The sequence below is a fragment of the Pteropus alecto genome, unplaced genomic scaffold (assembly GCF_000325575.1).
Source record: "Pteropus alecto unplaced genomic scaffold, ASM32557v1 scaffold3, whole genome shotgun sequence".
NCBI lineage: Eukaryota > Metazoa > Chordata > Mammalia > Chiroptera > Pteropodidae > Pteropus > Pteropus alecto.
The window spans coordinates 40,629,088-40,646,982 of record NW_006442484.1 but is presented as its reverse complement, the minus strand read 5'-3'; the positions used below and the strand labels follow the sequence as shown (position 1 = coordinate 40,646,982).

General features: G+C 36.3%; 1 protein-coding gene across 2 annotated transcripts in view; it reads left to right on the top strand.

Moving 5' to 3' along the window:
* The first annotated feature begins 345 nt into the window (after positions 1–345).
* The window catches only part of ABCB11 (ATP binding cassette subfamily B member 11), an 82,694-nt gene continuing 65,144 nt past the window's right edge, over positions 346–17,895 (top strand). The window contains exons 1-5 of one of the 2 annotated variants that reach the window (XM_006921165.1): positions 346–439; positions 11,200–11,302; positions 12,632–12,653; positions 14,316–14,367; positions 15,154–15,392. In XM_006921165.1, coding sequence (XP_006921227.1) covers positions 11,227–11,302; positions 12,632–12,653; positions 14,316–14,367; positions 15,154–15,392 — 389 coding nt within the window. In that variant the 5' untranslated portion in view covers positions 346–439; positions 11,200–11,226. Of the gene's footprint in view, positions 440–11,199; positions 11,303–12,631; positions 12,654–14,315; positions 14,368–15,153; positions 15,393–17,895 lie in introns of those variants that run through there. The other variant, XM_006921166.1, reaches the window with a different exon arrangement.

Sequence of the window (17,895 nt, the reverse complement as noted above, 5' to 3'; positions counted from 1 at the left end):
TTTTTTGTTTGTTTGTTTTGGTTTTTTTTTGCTTTGTTATGTAACTTTTCAAAAATAAAGGCCTATAAAAACAAGAGTCGGACATAGTCAGAATCACAGTACTCTTACTGGGCCCCCTTGTTCACAACTCACCTCTCCTTCCAAGGCAAGTCAGCAATTTCCAAAGCCTGTTGACTCCCTCAGTGGTCTTCCCCGGTACACTCTGTGTTTGGGGTTATTACTTTGAGTGTGTTCAACCTTTTCTCAGATGTCACTGAACTGTGCCTAGGCTGACCTTCAGGGCATTGACACTTAAGTAAATAGTTAATGTTCTTGAAAAAACTTGAATTCTGTTCAGTGCTTTGTAATGATGAAAACAGAAGTTGGAAAAGGTAAAACTCTTTGACTCTCTAGAGTGGAGCTTTTTGTTTCTTCTGGGTTCCTCAAGTTCACTTTCAAGGTAAGTGACTTTTACTGTTGACAGCATTTGAAGACTATGTTCTGCCAGTCCATTTCCTCTAAGGCTCACTTTGTGGGACGTTGTGTTTCTGATTTACTATAGGATGGCTTCTTGTCATGTGATAAATAAGATGACAATGCTTGGATATGAATACATGAATGGTTTCATAATATTATATACAACACAGATGACTCTTGGTTGCTGTCTCATGTACATATAGCAATACTATTTTACGTAGCAATTCTTTTGAGAATCTGTGGTATATGGGAGTGTGGCACAAATGGGTGAGCAGATTGAAAAATCTAGCAAAAATAAAAATGCCAGGGAACTTTCTTAACTTGGCTTTATGAAAGCGTAATTTGATTGATTGTATTGATAACCACAAATCCTACGCTGGAAAACTGGTGCTGGTTTAATTCAAAACTACACCAACATATCTTTTCTCTGACACCATGTTCCTTCCCTCATTCTCCCAGTTTTCAAGAATTTAGTTACTAAAACATATGAGCTCTGGAAGCCTGGCTAGAGTTGGTTTCTAGAATCTAATTCCAGTTTTTTGGTTTCCGTAGCCAGTAGATATCACATGTTGCTGATTATTTGAACGCATAGATCAAATACCCTTCACATTTAAGACTGGGAATAAAGTGTGGTATTTCAAATGTTCTAAGGGAAGAATAGCTTTCTAGACATGTTAGAGACAAATCATGACTGTACCTAAAACTCTTAATATTAGGACTAATAGCGGTTACTATTAAACTTTTAAAGTATTGACTTATTTATAGGCTCTTGTTTTATAGAGGTTCTTTTTGTGTGCAGCCACCTTCCACCTTATCCCCGCACACCGCTACCAATCCAGACTTAGTTACACTTGTGCTCTGCTCTGTAACCCTCTGTGATTGTCTCCGTTCGAGGCCTCCATTTCCCTGCCTCGCAGTAACTGTTTACATGTTGATTGTAAGCCTTTGAATAATTTGTGTTTCCTACCTCTATGAGTAATGATGACAAATATTTGTGGATGAATGCTGAAGGTGGATTAGGAAGTAATTTGGGGAAAACATTGATGACTCTATGGTTTTAAAAGACACTGAAATTGCTAAAAAATGCCTACATGTCATTTTAGGAATCAAGTATTAGAGTTATGTGTTGATTTGTGAAGATGAAAGAACCATGCATGGAGAGACAAAGGAGAGCTGGGAGTGACTTTGACTTTAAATTCTACTTTCTTCAAGAGCTATTCCTTAGTCCTTCACCTCAATCATGACTCTGATAAAAGGATATTCATGTGTTCCCCTAGGATCCCTGTGTAATTCTTCCCCCTCAGGGCTAGAAGGGTCTGGCTTTTATCCTATTCCTCAACAGTGTCTCCCACATTGTTGATGCACACCATCATCCCAAGACTTGCAAGATAATACTTTTCTATTTTTCTGGCTTCTTAGTATAAGCTAATATTTCTTTCCTCCTCTACTAATCCTTGGGAAAAAGAAATAATTTGCTGGGTTTAATGATGACAAAGGGGCCCTAAAAATCAGCAGTGAAAGACATTTTAAGGGGGTTTTAGAAAAATAAAAATTTGTGGCTTGGAAAGTAACTTCCAGATTTAAGAGGAGCAGAGACGGTTCTGCTTTTCTCTCTGAGCGGCCCAGGGAAGGGCAGTTTGTGGAGCTGGCAGCCTTGAAAGGTTTTACAGAGGGGATAACTTCACAAGAGAAAAGCCAAGGAGAATATTCAGTGTGATGTGGGGTCAAGGAGAGGCCACCCCACTCCTGAGCCTGGCTGTGTGCCCCTCGCTGTCCCTTCAGCTCCTCAGTGGTGGTTAGGGCATTTAGATCTTCCCTACCATCTTAGCCTGGACGTAGAAAAGCCTCAGCTGCTTCTTCCTGAATTCAGTCTAAGTGAGACTAACATATTTTAAAAATAGTATTTGGAGAAAATGAAGTGAAAGCAGAACAGATCAGCCTCCCATGAACCCCAGAAAAATTTCAAAACCCCAAAGACTGATAGAGTCAAGAAGCCATCTCTTAAAGTGACAAGGCCCAGGGCACCATTGACTTGACTGTGTCACATCACACAACCTGTTTCCTTTGGTCACCTCAGGCCTATCTGCTTGGGAGTGAAATAAACTATATATGTTCCTGGACTTAGTAAACAGGTGAGTCACTGCTTCGTCTGTGGAAATTTCTGTCCTTCCCAAAACAATTTTCTGGTCTCTCTCTCTGGGTGTGGGCTCCAAAGTTCCAAGCCTTATCAGAGTGTTGGGGTTTTTAAAAAATACAAATGTGATCATATCCTTCCTTTGCCTGAAAGCCTTTACTAGTTCTCATTGTCCTTGGGACAGGTTCTCAAGTCCTCAATGTTAAGAATTACCAGGCCCCAAGGAATCAACCAGCCACGTCCTCTGGGGTCGCTGCATCCACCTCCCCGCCGACTCACTGGACCTTCTTCAGTCCTTAAATCTACTGCACTGTCTCTTGGGTCTGGGTCTTTGCATGTGCCCTTCCCTCCTTAGAGCACTTCTCTCTCCTCTTCCCTTGGCTAACTTTCCCTCATCTCCAAGGTCTCATCCCAAATGCACTGGTTCCAGAGCCTTCCTTAACTCCTTAGACAAGAGCAAGGTCTTTCCTTGAGGGTCTAGGAGATGCCTGTGCTTCCTCTTTATTCACAGTCATCACATTTATAGTTTCTTATGTGTCACCTGTCTTCCCTGCCATACTATAAGCTCCACAAGGACAGGGCTGGAAGGAGGGCTAGAGCATCACCCAATTTTTCATTTGGGTAAATCAGGCTCTTGATGATTTCTCCTTGGGCTTTAGGTTATCCTAAACTGACCTCATGATACAGGAGTCAGCAAACATTTTCTGTAAAGGGCTAGAAAGTACATGTTTTAGGCATTGGAGGGAGGGGTGGAAGTGAGTATAGCTGTGTCACAGCTATTCAACTCTGCCATTTTAGCCAAAACAAAATGAAAACAATGAGCATGACTGGGTACAATAAAACTTTATTTACAAAAACAGGTGGTGGGCTGAATGCTTCTATTGTAGTCATATCCTTCAGCTTGGAGGGATTCCACCTCCTGGGAGAAATATTATCACCCCTGATTTGTTTCTTTTCTTTTCTTGCCTCTTCCTCCTCCCTCTTTTTCTTTCCAATTCTTCTGCAGTATCAATAGCCAGTTGCTAGTGTCACTTCCAGTCTTTGGTGAAGGTCAGCTTACTCATTCATTGCTCCAGGCTGATGTCTTGAAGTCACACTAGCAGCTTTGGTATAATGGTCCATGGCGGGTACTGACATTTTGTATCTCAGGATTTCTGACTTGTTCCTGGCATGGCTTTTAGAACCCCATATCTCCTCCAGTTTTGACAGCTTCACGCTCCTATGGCACTGCTCACTCAGCTCCCTTTCTGAGGTCTGTCAATGTCCCAGGCACTCTCAGGTGACATCTCGAGGCTGCTCTCAGCCCCCTCTCTCTTTCCCCAACAGTGGTCTTACACGGTGTTGTTGCTAATGTTCTAAGATAGAAAAATCTTTGATATGTCCTCTAGTAAAGGTCCTCTCATGTGGGTTTCTGTGTTGATAAGATTACACATTTTATCAAAGAAAAGAAAACTTCAACTCTAGATAGTTAAACAGAAGCACGTGTAGAACACAAGTTATAGAGTGCACGCCATTCAGTGGAGAGGGACATGGGCATTGGCATGGACAATTAAGAATTCTTGGGGGATTCCAGGATTAGGTGGCCAAAGGCTGTGACTGGTGCTTAGAAATTTTGATTTTTGACTTTTCACTACTGGAGTCTCAAATTCATTGAAAATAAGTTTTTCTGAAAGACCCTGAAAATTTATTCCTAAAGAGATTTTTCAGAGATGAAAATAATTTACCATATAAAAATGCAGAGTGAAAAGGAAGTAGCATGGTAAATTTTTAAAAAATCTGACTTCTTTTGTGTCAGTTAAAGTAAAATTTTGTTGTTGTAAATTGTTAAAAAACCCTAATTTAAGCTTCCTACAATGTATCACACCCAAGAACCTTTGACATGTTTCAGGAAGCTCAAGAACAAATTGTTAGCCTAGGTGCTGAGAGAGTAGAATTAGGTGGCATTCGTCTGCTGGTATCGATGGGGAAAAACGATGTGAAAAACTATCATAGCACTTCCTAAATCACAGAGTGTACCAAGTGAGGAGACACTCATAACCCTGTAAAACAAATCTGTTTATCACTGAAAACCAGACTCCTATTGTATTTCCAGGGTTTCAGAGCTTAGCAGAAGTATCCTCCAGCATCTGCTATATGATGTTCCCAGGATCTTGTCTAATAAAAAGGGAATTAACCAGTGGGAGAAAACATGGTCTAATGATATATCGGAATTTCCTTCTACACTTATAATGATATGAAGCAGTTCATCTAACATCTATTTCTGGAAACATTGCCTTTTCTGAAAAATACTATAAACAAGGCCTTTGTTTATTCTTTCTAGTAATTTTGATATCTTTTGCACTTTCCTAAACTAAGTATTATAAAATTGCCACTGTCTTTGTAGGTGCATGCAACTAATTAACATTTTCAACACAAAAGCCTTTAAAAGTCATCACTGCCATTTCTGACTGGCCAGAGATAAGGCAATTAGCTTTCATTTCTGATTGAGTAACAGTTAGATGCTACACAGTGCATGCCCTGTAGTGCTGGAGAGTGTACATCTAAGTAGAGCTCCTTGGTATATCAAAAAGGACCAGTGGACTATCAAAGTTCGGAATGATGCACTGAATGCTGAGAAAGAAAACAAAAGAGCAGCTACAGATATTCAGCAGCTGGCCTGGTATTCACACCAAAGCCATGTTACGCTCTTTTTAGAAATAAACTGTGTCTCAGAATACTAACTGTGTAAGTCAGGGTTCTACAGAGAAATAGAACCAGTAGACTATATATAGATGTGCAGAAAGAGATTTATTGTGAGGGTTGATTTATGTGATTATGGAGGCTGAGAAGTCCCATAGTCTGCAAGCTGGAGGCCCAGGGAAGCTGTTAAACCCAAAGGCCCTGGAACCAGGGTGGCCAATGGTCTACCCTGAGTCCCAATCTGAGTCTGAAGGCCTGAGAACCAAGAGCTCCAATGTCCAAGGGCAGGAAAAGAGGATGTCCTAGCTAAAGCAAAAGGGTAAATACACCTTTGCTCAGCTTTAAAAAATAATGATTAATTAATTTTTTATCGAGATGTAATCAACATATAACATTGTGTAAGTTTAAGGTGTACAACATATTGATTTGATACATTTATGTATTGTAATATGATCACCACCATAGCTTTAGCTAACACCTCTATCAAGTCACATAATTATCATTTCTTTTTTGTGCTGAGAACATTTAAGATCTAGACTCAGCAATTTTAAAGTATACAACACAGTACTGTTGACTATACTCACTAGGCTATGCATTAGATCTCTAGAACTTACTCATCTTCTGGTTACAAATTTGTACCCTTTAAGTACATCTCCCCAACTCCCCCACCCACCAGCCTCCAGTAACCCCCATTCTACTCTCTGTTTCTATGAGTTCACCTTTCTTAGATTCCACATATAAGTGATATATACAATATTTGTCTTTTTTTGTCTGACTTATCCCACTAAATATAATGCCCTCAAGTTTCATCTATGCTGTCATGAATGGCGTGATTTCCTTCTTTCTCATGGCTGAACAGTATTCCATTATGTGCGTGTGTGTGTGTGTGTGTGTGTAGATGAATGGATAAAGAAGACGTGGAATATATATAATAGTCAAAATATGGAGACCACCATATTCCACGTCTTCTTTATCCATTCTTCCATTGACAGACACTCAGGTGGTCTCCATATTTTGACTATTATGAATGATGCTTAAATAAACATGGGAGTGCAGATATCTTTTTGATATGCCTTTTTCATTTCCTTTAAATATTTACACAGAAGGGCGATTGCTGGATCGTATGGTGGTTGTATTTTTAATTTTTTGAGGAATTTCCATACTGCTTTTCATAGAGGCTGAACTAATTTATGTTCCTACCAATGGTGTACAAGTGTCCCCTTTCTCCACATCCTCATCAACACTTGTTATTTATTGTCTCCTTGATGACAGTCATTCTAACAGATGTGAGGTGATGTCTCATTGTGGGGTTTTTGTTGTTTGTTTTTTGGCTTATAAACAGCAGAAGTTTATTGCTCACAGTTTTGGAAACTGGAAGTCTGAGATCAGGGTTCCAGAATGGTTGGATTCTGGTGAGAGCTCTCTTCTGAGCTGCCAGCTTCTCATTGTATCCTGATGTGATGGAAAGGCTCATTATGGTTTTGATGTGGATTTCCCTGATGAGGAGTGTAGAGCACCTATTCATATACTTGTTGACCATTTCGATGTCTTCTTTCGAAAAATGTCAATTCAGTTCCTCCACCCTCAGTTTCCCTGCCATTTTGTTCATTTCAGGTTTTCAGTAGGCTGAATGAATGATGACCATTGACATTGATGAGGGAGAGCATCTACTGATTTAAATGATAATCTCTTCTGGAAACACCTTCATAGACACACCCAGAAGTAATGCTTTCCAAGTATCTGGGTATCCCTTAGCTCCCTCAAATTAACAAGCATAAAATTCACTATCTCACCAACCTCAGACAAGGTCACTCTGAGACAAGGATATAGTGAGAAAAAGCAAGCCTGGTTCATAATTTTTTCCAAGCACAGGACCAGACCAGGTCCCTGTGCAGCCCACAAAATACCAAACATCCTTCTCTCTTGCTATTTCTTTACCCAATTATAAAATTTCTCTGGCTTTCTGACAGCATCCAATCTGGAGTAAACCCCCACTTCCTTGGACTTTCTTCCAAATCACCTAACTAAAAGCCCAAGTCCTGTAATAAGTTCTTCTAAAAATTTTCCTACTGAGACACCCATGGTCCCCTGCAGGGTGTTCCCTCTTGCTACAATGAGTAATAAATCTATATTGTTCAACTATAGGTGTATTCCCAGTGGTCTTTGGCTAAAGGGCATGACAAAATCCATGCTGTGCATAAATATTTGTCTTTGAGAAAATTACTTTTTGATAGTAAAATAAAGATCGTGAAAAATAATTGCATTCAGAAAGAAGGAAAATGTAAGCAAACCTAATGTGAAACCTAACGTGCTGAATTGCAGAGGGAACAGAGAGGGAAATGGAAGAGAGTAGGCTGGTTGATCAGCATTCTCCTCCTTAACAAAGCTCGCATTACTACAAATGACCCTAGAAGGGAAGGTATGGAGGTGGGACAGGGGGACTGGGTCTCTGACCTTGAAGGGCAAAGGGAACTTTAGCTGTCTTCTCCATTTGTGCCAGCTGATGTATAGACACAGTTTTATTTCATTTTCACATGAGTTCTGCAAGGAGGATTTTAGCACCATCATCACCACTCTCTGACCTGAAAAATGGAGAAATCAGGGCCTGGAGAAAAGTTAAAAAATATATTCAGCAACATAGAGTGAAACCATAAGATATGTGAAACTCATGGGCAAGACACTATACAAATGGTCTCTAAATACAGCCAAATGTTTGCACACCAGTGGAAAGAATCATTTTTAAATTTAAGCTAAGCCAATAAAAAAAATATTTGGGGATTGAATTTTAAAAAGTCTTAAAATTAGATGCGACATTATAACTATTGTTAAAGTTTTATAATTTTCTCATTGTCAAGAGTTTCTTTCATTGCTTTTTGCAGAAAATGGAAAATGTTTTTGGTTAAAATTTCAAAATCAGCAGAACCAGCAACATTGCAGTCTCCGAATGTAATATTGCTATATTGGGCAAATTTTGTTGTTGTATAAAATAATTTTGAATATGGTTTATTTAGTTTTTTTTAATTTGTACTAAGCTCATAAACTACTTACTTAAATCATGTTTCTCACTCTGCTTCTTAATATTAAATTTATTTTAAAAAAATTAGTTCTTATTAAAATGTGTTGATAGGTACTATCATGTTTTTTTAAAATTAAATATATCAGAGTAACATTGGTTAATATATATATATATATTAAAACGATATAGGTTTCAAGTGTACAATTCTATAAACGTCATCTGCATGTTGCATTATGTGTTCACCACTCAAAATCATATCTCTTTCTGTCACCATATATTTGACCCTATTACCCTTATCTACCTCCCTCCTCCCCCTTTTCCCTCTGGTAACCACTAAACTGTTGTCTGTGTCTATGAGTTTTTGTTTGTCTTGTTCATTTGTTGCTTTCAGTTTTACATCCCACATATGAGTAAATCATATGGTTCTCAACTTTTTCTGTCTGACTTATTTCGCTTAGCATGATAATCTCGAGATCCATCTATGTTGTTGCAAATGGAGTATTTCATCTGTTCTTATGCTGAGTAATATTCTGTTGTATATATACACCACGTCTTTATCCAATTATCTATTGGAGGATGCTTTGGATGTTTCCATGTCTTGGCCATAGTAAATAATGCTGCAATAAACATCAGGGTGCACATATCTTTATGGATAAATGTTTTCAAATTTTAAGGGTAGATACCCAGAAGAGGAATTGCTGGGTCATATGGTAATTTTATTCTTCATTTTTTGAGGAACCTCAATACTGTTTTTCATAGTGGCTGTACCAATTTTGCAGTCCCACCAGCAGTGTATGAAGGTTCCTTTTTCTCTACAACCTCTTCAATACTTGTTATTACTTGTCCTGTTGATGAGAGCCATTCTAATAGGTATGAGGTGGTATCTCATTGTGGTTTTGATTTGCATTTCTCTAATAGCTTATGAAGCTGAGCATCTTTTCATATGTCTGTTGGACATATGTATGTCTTCTTGGGGAACACGTCTGTTCAGATTCTCTGTCCACTTTTTAATTGTATTTTTTTTTTTTTATTGTTGAGCTGTGTGAGTTCTTTGTATATTTTGGATATTAGCCCCTTATTGGAGATGTTGTTTACAAATACCTTCTCCCATTCAGTTGGTTGCCTCTTTGTTTTGTTGATGGTTTCTTTTGCTGTGCAGAAGTTCTTTAGTTTAATATAGTCCCATTCATTTATTTTTGCTTTTACTTCCCTTGCCTTTGAGGTCAAATTCATAAAATCCTCTCTAAGACCAAGGTCCATGAATTTAGTACCTATGTTTTCTATGCAATTTATTGTTTCAGGTCTTATATTTATGTCTTGATCTGTTTTGAATTAATTTCAGTATATGGTGACAGAGAGCAGTCTAGTTTCATCCTTTTGTATGTGGCTTTCCAGTTTTCCCAGCACCATGTATTGAAGAGGCTTCTTTTCTCCATTGTATGTTTTTGAAGCTTTGTCAAAAATTATTTGCCCATACATACGTGGGTTTATTCCTAGGCTCTTGATTCTGTTCCAATAGTCTGTGTGTTTGTTTTGTTAATAGTATCTTTGATATGATGTAATGAAAAGGGTACTTTACCTTTGTGGTCTTTCCTCCCCAAAATACACAACTTTTGTCTAATCATGAGATAAATATCTTATAAATCCCATTTTAAGGGACATTTCACAAAATAACCAATCAATACTCCTCAAAACTATCAACATCATTAAAAACAAGAAAAGTATGAGAAAATGTCACACCCAAGAAGAGCTTAAGGAAATATGATGAATTAATGTAATGTCTTACTTCTACATCTTCACACTTTGTACTATTAGATGTTTAATCTTTGCCAGTATTTTGATGAATGGTTTTAGTACTCATTCTGATCATTTCCCAAAATTTATTTATTGGGGTTGCAAAGTAATGATTTTTCTAATTTTATAAGTTTTAAAAAATCAGGAATGGTTGTTAATTTTTATTGACTACGTTTTCTGCATCTATCACAATGATCATTTTTTTCACATTGAACAAACACTGTATTCCTGAGATCAACATTGTTCTTTATATGTTTTTATAAACTTCTGAATTATACTTAACATATCTTATTTAGCGATTGTAATCTATTTTGAAAAGTAGTTTTAATTTTTTTATAACTTTTTTTGTTTTGATGTTAAGGTTATACTTATTTTATCAAATGAGTTGGGTAGCAGTTCTTCTGGTTCACACTGGACTTGCTGTATCCTGTATCTAGGGGCTTCTTTTGCAAAGGAGCACTGAAGGCCACTTACCAGCATTTGGCTGTTGTTGGTCAGCTACACTGACCCAAGAATGTTGTCAGTTGGTTGTGTCCTTCTAGTGGCTTTTATTTTTACTGATAGGAATAAAGAAATAAAGAAAGGAAAGAAAGAAAGAAAGAAAGAAAGAGAAAGAAAGAAAGAAAGAAAGAAAGAAGGAAGGAAGGAAGGAAGGAAGGAAGGAAGGAAGGAAGGAAGGAAGGAAGGAAGGAAGGAAAGAAAAGAAAAGAAAAAGAAAGAAAGAAAGAAAGAAAGAAAGAAAGAAAGAAAGAAAGAAAGAAAAAGAAAGAAAGAAAGAAAGAAAGAAAGAAAGAAAGAAAGAAAGAAAGAAAGAAAAGTGAAGGAAAGAAAGAAAGAAAAGTGAAGGAAAGAAGGAAGAAAGAGCAGATAAACAGAAAGAACAAATAAATAAAAATCAACTGTCTTTTCTTCAGCCAGAGAAAACCATAATCACTGATCTGGGTATATCTTTCCTAATCATTAGACTCTTTCATGAAGTTATTAAGCCCTTGAAAAATCTGCTTTTGTCTGAGATTGTTAGTGAAGGTTATTTCTTGAACCAAGTTGTTCTCTTATTTGGCTACTTTGATTAAAGAAGAATAAAAGATAATTGTAATGATTCTTTTATTTTATTTTATAGGCTTACTGGCTGCAGACTGTGATTACCATGTCTGACTCAGTAATTCTTCGCAGTGTGAAGAAATTTGGAGAGGAAAATCATTGTTTTGAGTCAGATGGATTATGTAAGTGACATTTTTCTCTCACTGTCTCTTGTATAAAGAGAGGTTAGAACAAAAGTAGAACAAGCTAGTGAAGTTTCAAGGGGAAGATAAAAAATCTTCAACATTTGGAATTATTACTGGACATGTTTCATACACTTGAATGGGTGGTTCTCCCTAGAATCCATGTAATGGGATGTGTGAAAGTGCTAAGGTAAAAATGCACAAAGTGTGTGAGTGAAGAAAGTATCTCACCAACAAATGTCTTTTTCCTAGGCAGAATAGGATTGTCCTAGCATTGACTATTATTATTACCTTTATTCATATATTATTGTAATTAATTATAGTAGTAATTATTTAGTGAGCATTGCTTCCTAAGAGGAACTGTACCAAGACTGTGCTGGTCAGAATGAGAAAATGTAAAAGGGGGTCCACAGCACTAGGACCTAAAACATAGTAAGGATAGATGTTTCTAAGCAATTATTAGTTTTTAAAACAAATCCTATAATTTTATACTTTACAGAAGAAGAACTGAGACTTGGATAATTTTTTTTAAAACTTGGCAAAGATCCCATGACGAATAATAAATGGAACCAAAATTTTAATCCAGTTCTGTCTGGTTCTCAAACTCAAAATATTAATTTCTATCCATACTATAATGCCTCTTTATTAATTGAATTAAATTGAATTAAACTAAAATGCCAGGGGAATCAGGCTGTGCTGTCCTATGGTGATGGTTGAAATTAGCACCTTGGGTATTTTCTCATGTGGCTTCCCTATACCCAGATCCTGAATCCCCACTTCTACTTCTACTCTCCATCTGCTCTGAACTATACTGGGGAGAATAATATGCAGCTAAATCCTATGGCTTTTACTGGCATGGAAGTGTCAATGGCATCTTATTTTGTAGTTAATTTGTGGTTTAAATTTGAAATAGATAAATTCTGATGTTTCTAAAGAACCAAACAATAAATAAATATTTATTTTACTTGGTAGTTTAAAATAATCAGGTTTTCTTCAGTTGATTTAGAAATGTTGGTCTCCAGTTGCTATTTGGAAGATACAAGTATTTCACATCTTGGAGAAAAGTCCAGAAATGCAGTTGAGCCAGCAGTTCTGTTCCTGAAAAAATATCTTTAGTATGTATGTATGGAAGTATATATATATATGAGAGAGAGAGAGAGAGAGAGAGAGAGAGAGTAAAAGAAAGGTAAAAAAGCAAATAATAATCATTTTGCAATGTTCAATGAATAAAAGTAATTTAAAGGAATGTTTTTCCATAATAAAATTGTTAATGACTATTTTGCATTTGGTCAGTATTAACTGCTTTATGCATTGCTTTTATCCTGACAGATAACAATGATAAGAATTCACGGTAAGTGACTATTTCAACAACACATCTTTTCTAGAATAATTCTGTAATATTTCATTAAAAGGTATAAAAAATATATAATATTTTTATGCACATCACACTTCTAAAATGATATAGGTAATTCATTCTTTTTCTTTTAAAAATATTACTATAATTTGATTTCAAAACCTCTTTTTAATATCCCTTCTGGACTAAGTTCAAATCTATTGTCCAGGAACACCATAGAATTTCCAACTAAATGGGCAGAGGGAAAGTTGGGCAAGATGATTTCATGGGCATGGAGGAGGTCTCCGATCCTGAAATTCTTCCCACAGAGAAATTGCAGAAACTTAAATTTTATTTATTAGGTGTTCCTCTTTAGTTTAAGAATTTAAATTCTCATATAAAATGCCAGTAAATCATACTTTGGCATGAAGGTAAGATTAGATGAAGTTTAATTTAGAAGATAGAAAAGAGGTGCCAGGCAAGTTCCTTAAATAGAGGTGGTGGAAAGGGACAGGTTGAAGTTATCTAAGAAATTTTAAGTAATTCATGGCAGAGGGAGGCGTTGTGTAAAGACATTAGCTTTGGACTAGGAGTGGCAGGATCAGCTTAGGTCTTGAAGGACCACACTAAGTGGGAGAGAGATGAAAAGGGGGTGGGAGGAGGGAGTAGGTAAATGGCAACGAGAAGATGAGCAGAAAGGTTGCGTGAGTTTTTCAGTTTTTAGAGGAGATGAATCTATCTCTTAATAGATGTGGTAATGTAGAATGAGATCAGAGTGAAAGTTTAATAAAGCTACTGAGGGGAATGGGAATAACCTCTAGAGGAATGAAGTAGCGTGGATTGAGCTAAGGCTGGAGACCATACTCATTCATTCATTTCACAAATATTAATTGAGTGCCTATAGGTGTCAGGCACTAAAATTAGGTGCTGAAGATACAGAAAAGAACAAAATATGCAAAAATCTCTGCCCTTGAGGAGCTTACATTTTAGTAAGGGAGACATAATAAACACCATAAATAAATAAAATACATAGCAAGATATCTAGTGATAACCTTTCGCTTTCTTTCTATAAAGAAAAAGGGGAACGCAAGGTCCAGGGTGTATCCATGAATGGATGACTCAGGTGAGGTAGATATCCCTGCAGTTGAAAAGGTCAAAAACAGGTTAAGTATAACTTTATGAGAAATAAAATGAATAAGAAATACTGAGGAAATATGACTTTATGGGAAGTATGGGAGTTTTTTTTGGAATTTTTCATCATGTCAACACTATTTAATGTAGTTGTAAATTTTTTAAGCACTGGAAGGAAGTTTTATATCAGTTAATCCAACCACCTCAACTTACCCACAAAGAAATATAGGTAGAAATAGGTCAAGGGTCAGGGCTGAGCTCCAGGAGTTATTTATTAGTATAACTGGGAGTACTGTCTTTTTATTTTCTCTCAGTACTTCTCAGAAAACTTTAATGAATTTCTACTGAAGATGAAATATAGGTATACTGAAATCTCTAGAAGAGGTAAATCTGAAGAATAAAAGTTTGATTTTAGATATAAGTTTTGGCCAGTGTTTTGTTTTGTTTTGTTTTCTTACTAAAGAATGACACATAAAATCACCACCTCGGGAGAATTTCTTATTGTTTGGAAAGGACAGTTTGTAAATCCTTATTTTTTTTTCTCCTCAGATTACAAAATGAGAAGAAAAGTGATAGCAGTCTAGTTGGCTTCTTTCAACTGGTAATAAAACTGTGCTGATTTATGACATAGGTTTTACAACTGTGAGTTTTCAGATCATGGAGGAAGTGTTAAATCTTTAGTCATAATGACAGGTTTTTAATGACAGCAATCACTTTTTCAGTCATAAACTTTGTCTATGTGATAACATGCTGACTAGCAATTAGAAATATATTGTTGATTAATCACACAAATCCTATTCAGTAGATCAGAAAAGTTCCTGGAAAATAATCACTAAGCCCGTAATTATCATTTTAGTAAGGAAACTCATCATAGAAATCGTATCATGTATATTTATTCTTATGAAAAGTCTTTAGAAATTTCATAGTATAGGTATTTTCCCCAAATTTGCTCAGGGTGGAGGCATTTCTAGGAATAAGTAGTCACCTTTCCCTGTCAATATCAGATCTTAAAGACAATTTAGGCTATTGCTGAATGCCCCACGCAGCCTGTATAGATGACAATGGCATCAGTACCAGTGACTGTTTACCCCTTTAGTTGTGGGTGAATAGCTAAGAACTAAAGTCAGCTCTTGAGATAAAGAGAGTGAATTCAGAGACTAGGAAAGAGATAACATGGACTAACAAAGTAAGAGTCTAATGTTTTAGATAATTGATATATCATTTATTTTGATATAATTGGTGAAAACTCTGTTGTTCAATTAAGGTGTTTCCCACAGAATTCGGTGTTGAATACTATATGTCAGAATCTAGTAGCTAACATTAAATAGTCCTCTTACCTCTCCTGCTTTTCACCCATAGATGATCTCTGAATCCTTTGTTTTTCAAGTTTCGGTTTTCTTCGACGACTGACATTTGGCTGATGTCTGTGGGAAGTTTATGTGCATTTCTCCATGGACTAGCCCATCCAGGCGTGCTACTCATTTTTGGCACCATGACAGATGTTTTTATTGAGTATGACACTGAACTACAAGAACTCCAGATCCCGGGAAAAGCATGTGTGAATAACACCATAGTGTGGCCCAACAGCTCCCTCAACCAGAACGTAACAAGTGGAATGCGCTGTGGGTAGGCTGCTTGTTTTCATTTTTCACCTTTTTTGTTCATATCTTAAATTGTAATTCAAAACTTGTAAAAGGACTTCATTGACTGAGCTGGAATCATATCATAAGGAGAACAGAAACACAAATTTACCTGTATTTCTATAAATTGTTCTGCCCTGAGGTTTTTCCTATCCTACCAAGTTATTAAATACAAACGACAACAAAAAACAGAATTGGAAATTGACCATTGAATACATCATCTAAATTTAATCACTTTGTAGACTATAGGCTTGAGGATGACATTACCAATAATACTGAATGCCAGTAGGAAGATGACCCATGGATTTTACTTGAGTCTTATGGCATGTTTCATACCCAAGACTTCTTCTTTCCCCCTCTCTTCTATTTATTGGCTTCTGTGGCTGTGGCTGATGATCCACTAGATCCCCAACCTTCTTTCTATAACAGGAATTCCATTAGTGTGCTACTCCACTAGTTTCGTTAGTGGAGTAGGGGCCACTGGTCTCAGTTAGTAGTTGAGTTTCTATGGAAGAGTGGTTTGGTGTCGTGAAAAGAAGGAAGCCATGCAGAATTAGCCAGAGCTCACTTCACTGTGCTGCTGTTCTCTTTTGTGTTAAGCCCAACAAGCTGCCTTGTAATCGGTGAGTCTGTAGAGTACACAAGATTGACTCATTCTCATGGCATAGACTTTGTAGCCCGCCTTACAATGCCTCAGGGCCAGAACAAGTTCTTTTGCATGTATGAAACCGTACATTCAGGTTTGAGAATCAAGGGCAGGGCACATCCTGGCTAGAAAGATAATTAGAATGGCTCCTCCAAGTGAACTTATATTTTTCACCTTTATTTAAAAAATTATCTACAAGCTTAAATCCAGATTATGAACAAAGCCTTCTAAATCATTGATGTTCTTCCATAATATTGCCTACTTTTAGAATCATTCTTTCATTCATTCATTCATTTAACCAAAATTTTGAACATCTAATATGTACCAGGAACTCATGTAAGCATAAAGGATACAGTGGTTATCTTAAGAGCCATCCATGGTCCTTATCTTTCTGGAGCTTAGCTCTAGTCAGTGAGACCATTGTTATATCAGTGACCCTTCAAATAAATATGTAGTTGCAAACTGGTTAGTGCTTGATATAAAAGTACAGGATAATATACAATGTGCAGAATTATGCTTCAAAAAATACTAAGCTTACTCCTTAGAAATAAATTTTCTAATGTCTGAATATGTATGTTTCTTTTCTAAATTTGGAAGTAGGACTCAGAACAGTTTGTATAAAAGAGAGACTGTTTTCAGTGACAGTCTTTCCAGTCTTTCATTTAGGTCGGAGGGTAGATATGAACTGCTTTTTACAAAGCGGTGTGACTACAAAATATAAAGTTAATCACTCCACTGTTTGAAAAAAAATGCATTCAGATTTCTGTATGATGTAAATTGACCCAAAAATATGAATGATACTTATGAAGATAAATTTTTTCAAGAGAAAATTCCTGGAAGTATACCCTGTTATATCTTTTTAATCCTGTTATGTCTTAAAATTTGTAAATAACTGTTAGTGGGGCCAAATTTGAGACATATTCATGACACAAAGTGCTTATAAATATTTGTTAGATGAATTAAAGAATGAATCTACCTTTAATGTCTGCATCACCAGCATTCATTAGAAAGGACTACAGTGTGGTCACCCATTACTCACATGTACTTTATTCTTTCTTACTGGATCATGTACTTGAAGGTGAGCAATAATGCAAAGCAAATAGAGACTTTCAAAAGTTCATAGGCTTTGGCTGAATCCACATGATACCAAACATGTATATGGACATTTGTCCTTTTTTAAAAAATTATCATACAATAATCAAAGTTGTGTAGACCACACATTTCTCAGGCTATTCCTTTGCCAGGAACTCCTTTGATAAGTTAAATACTTTAATTGTGAGTTATTACGATCACTGACATGAATACTGATTGTTATACTTCTGAATTAATGTTTGTCTATATTTTATGTAGTAACATCATTGTGAAAATGGACTTGGGTGGGAGGGAGAGAGAAGGGCGAAGACATTTTCCTACCTGTAAGTAGTTAATGTGCCTCCAAAATGACCCAACTCTTTCACAACTTTCTTTCTTGAAAAAAGTTAAAAGTAAATCATTAAAAGTAAAATTTCTCCACTCATAATAGGTGAATTAATCTTGAACTATACAAGGCAACTCAATGACTTTATCAACTTAAGCATGCATGTATAATGGTAGGAGCTGGTTTTTCTCTTTCATAATATTGGTTTACATACATCAGTTGTAATCCATTAAATGAATTTATAAGCAAAAGCCCTTCGAATGGCTCTTCACGAATAATGCTGAAAAGGATTACAGAACATTAGACCTCCTGATTAACTGATCAGAATTTATTTGCTTAGAATAGTCAAAAAATAAGGTAAAAGAATGAAAGAAGATGAAAGAAGGGGGATTCCAAATATCACAATGCAATTTACTTTTATCCAAT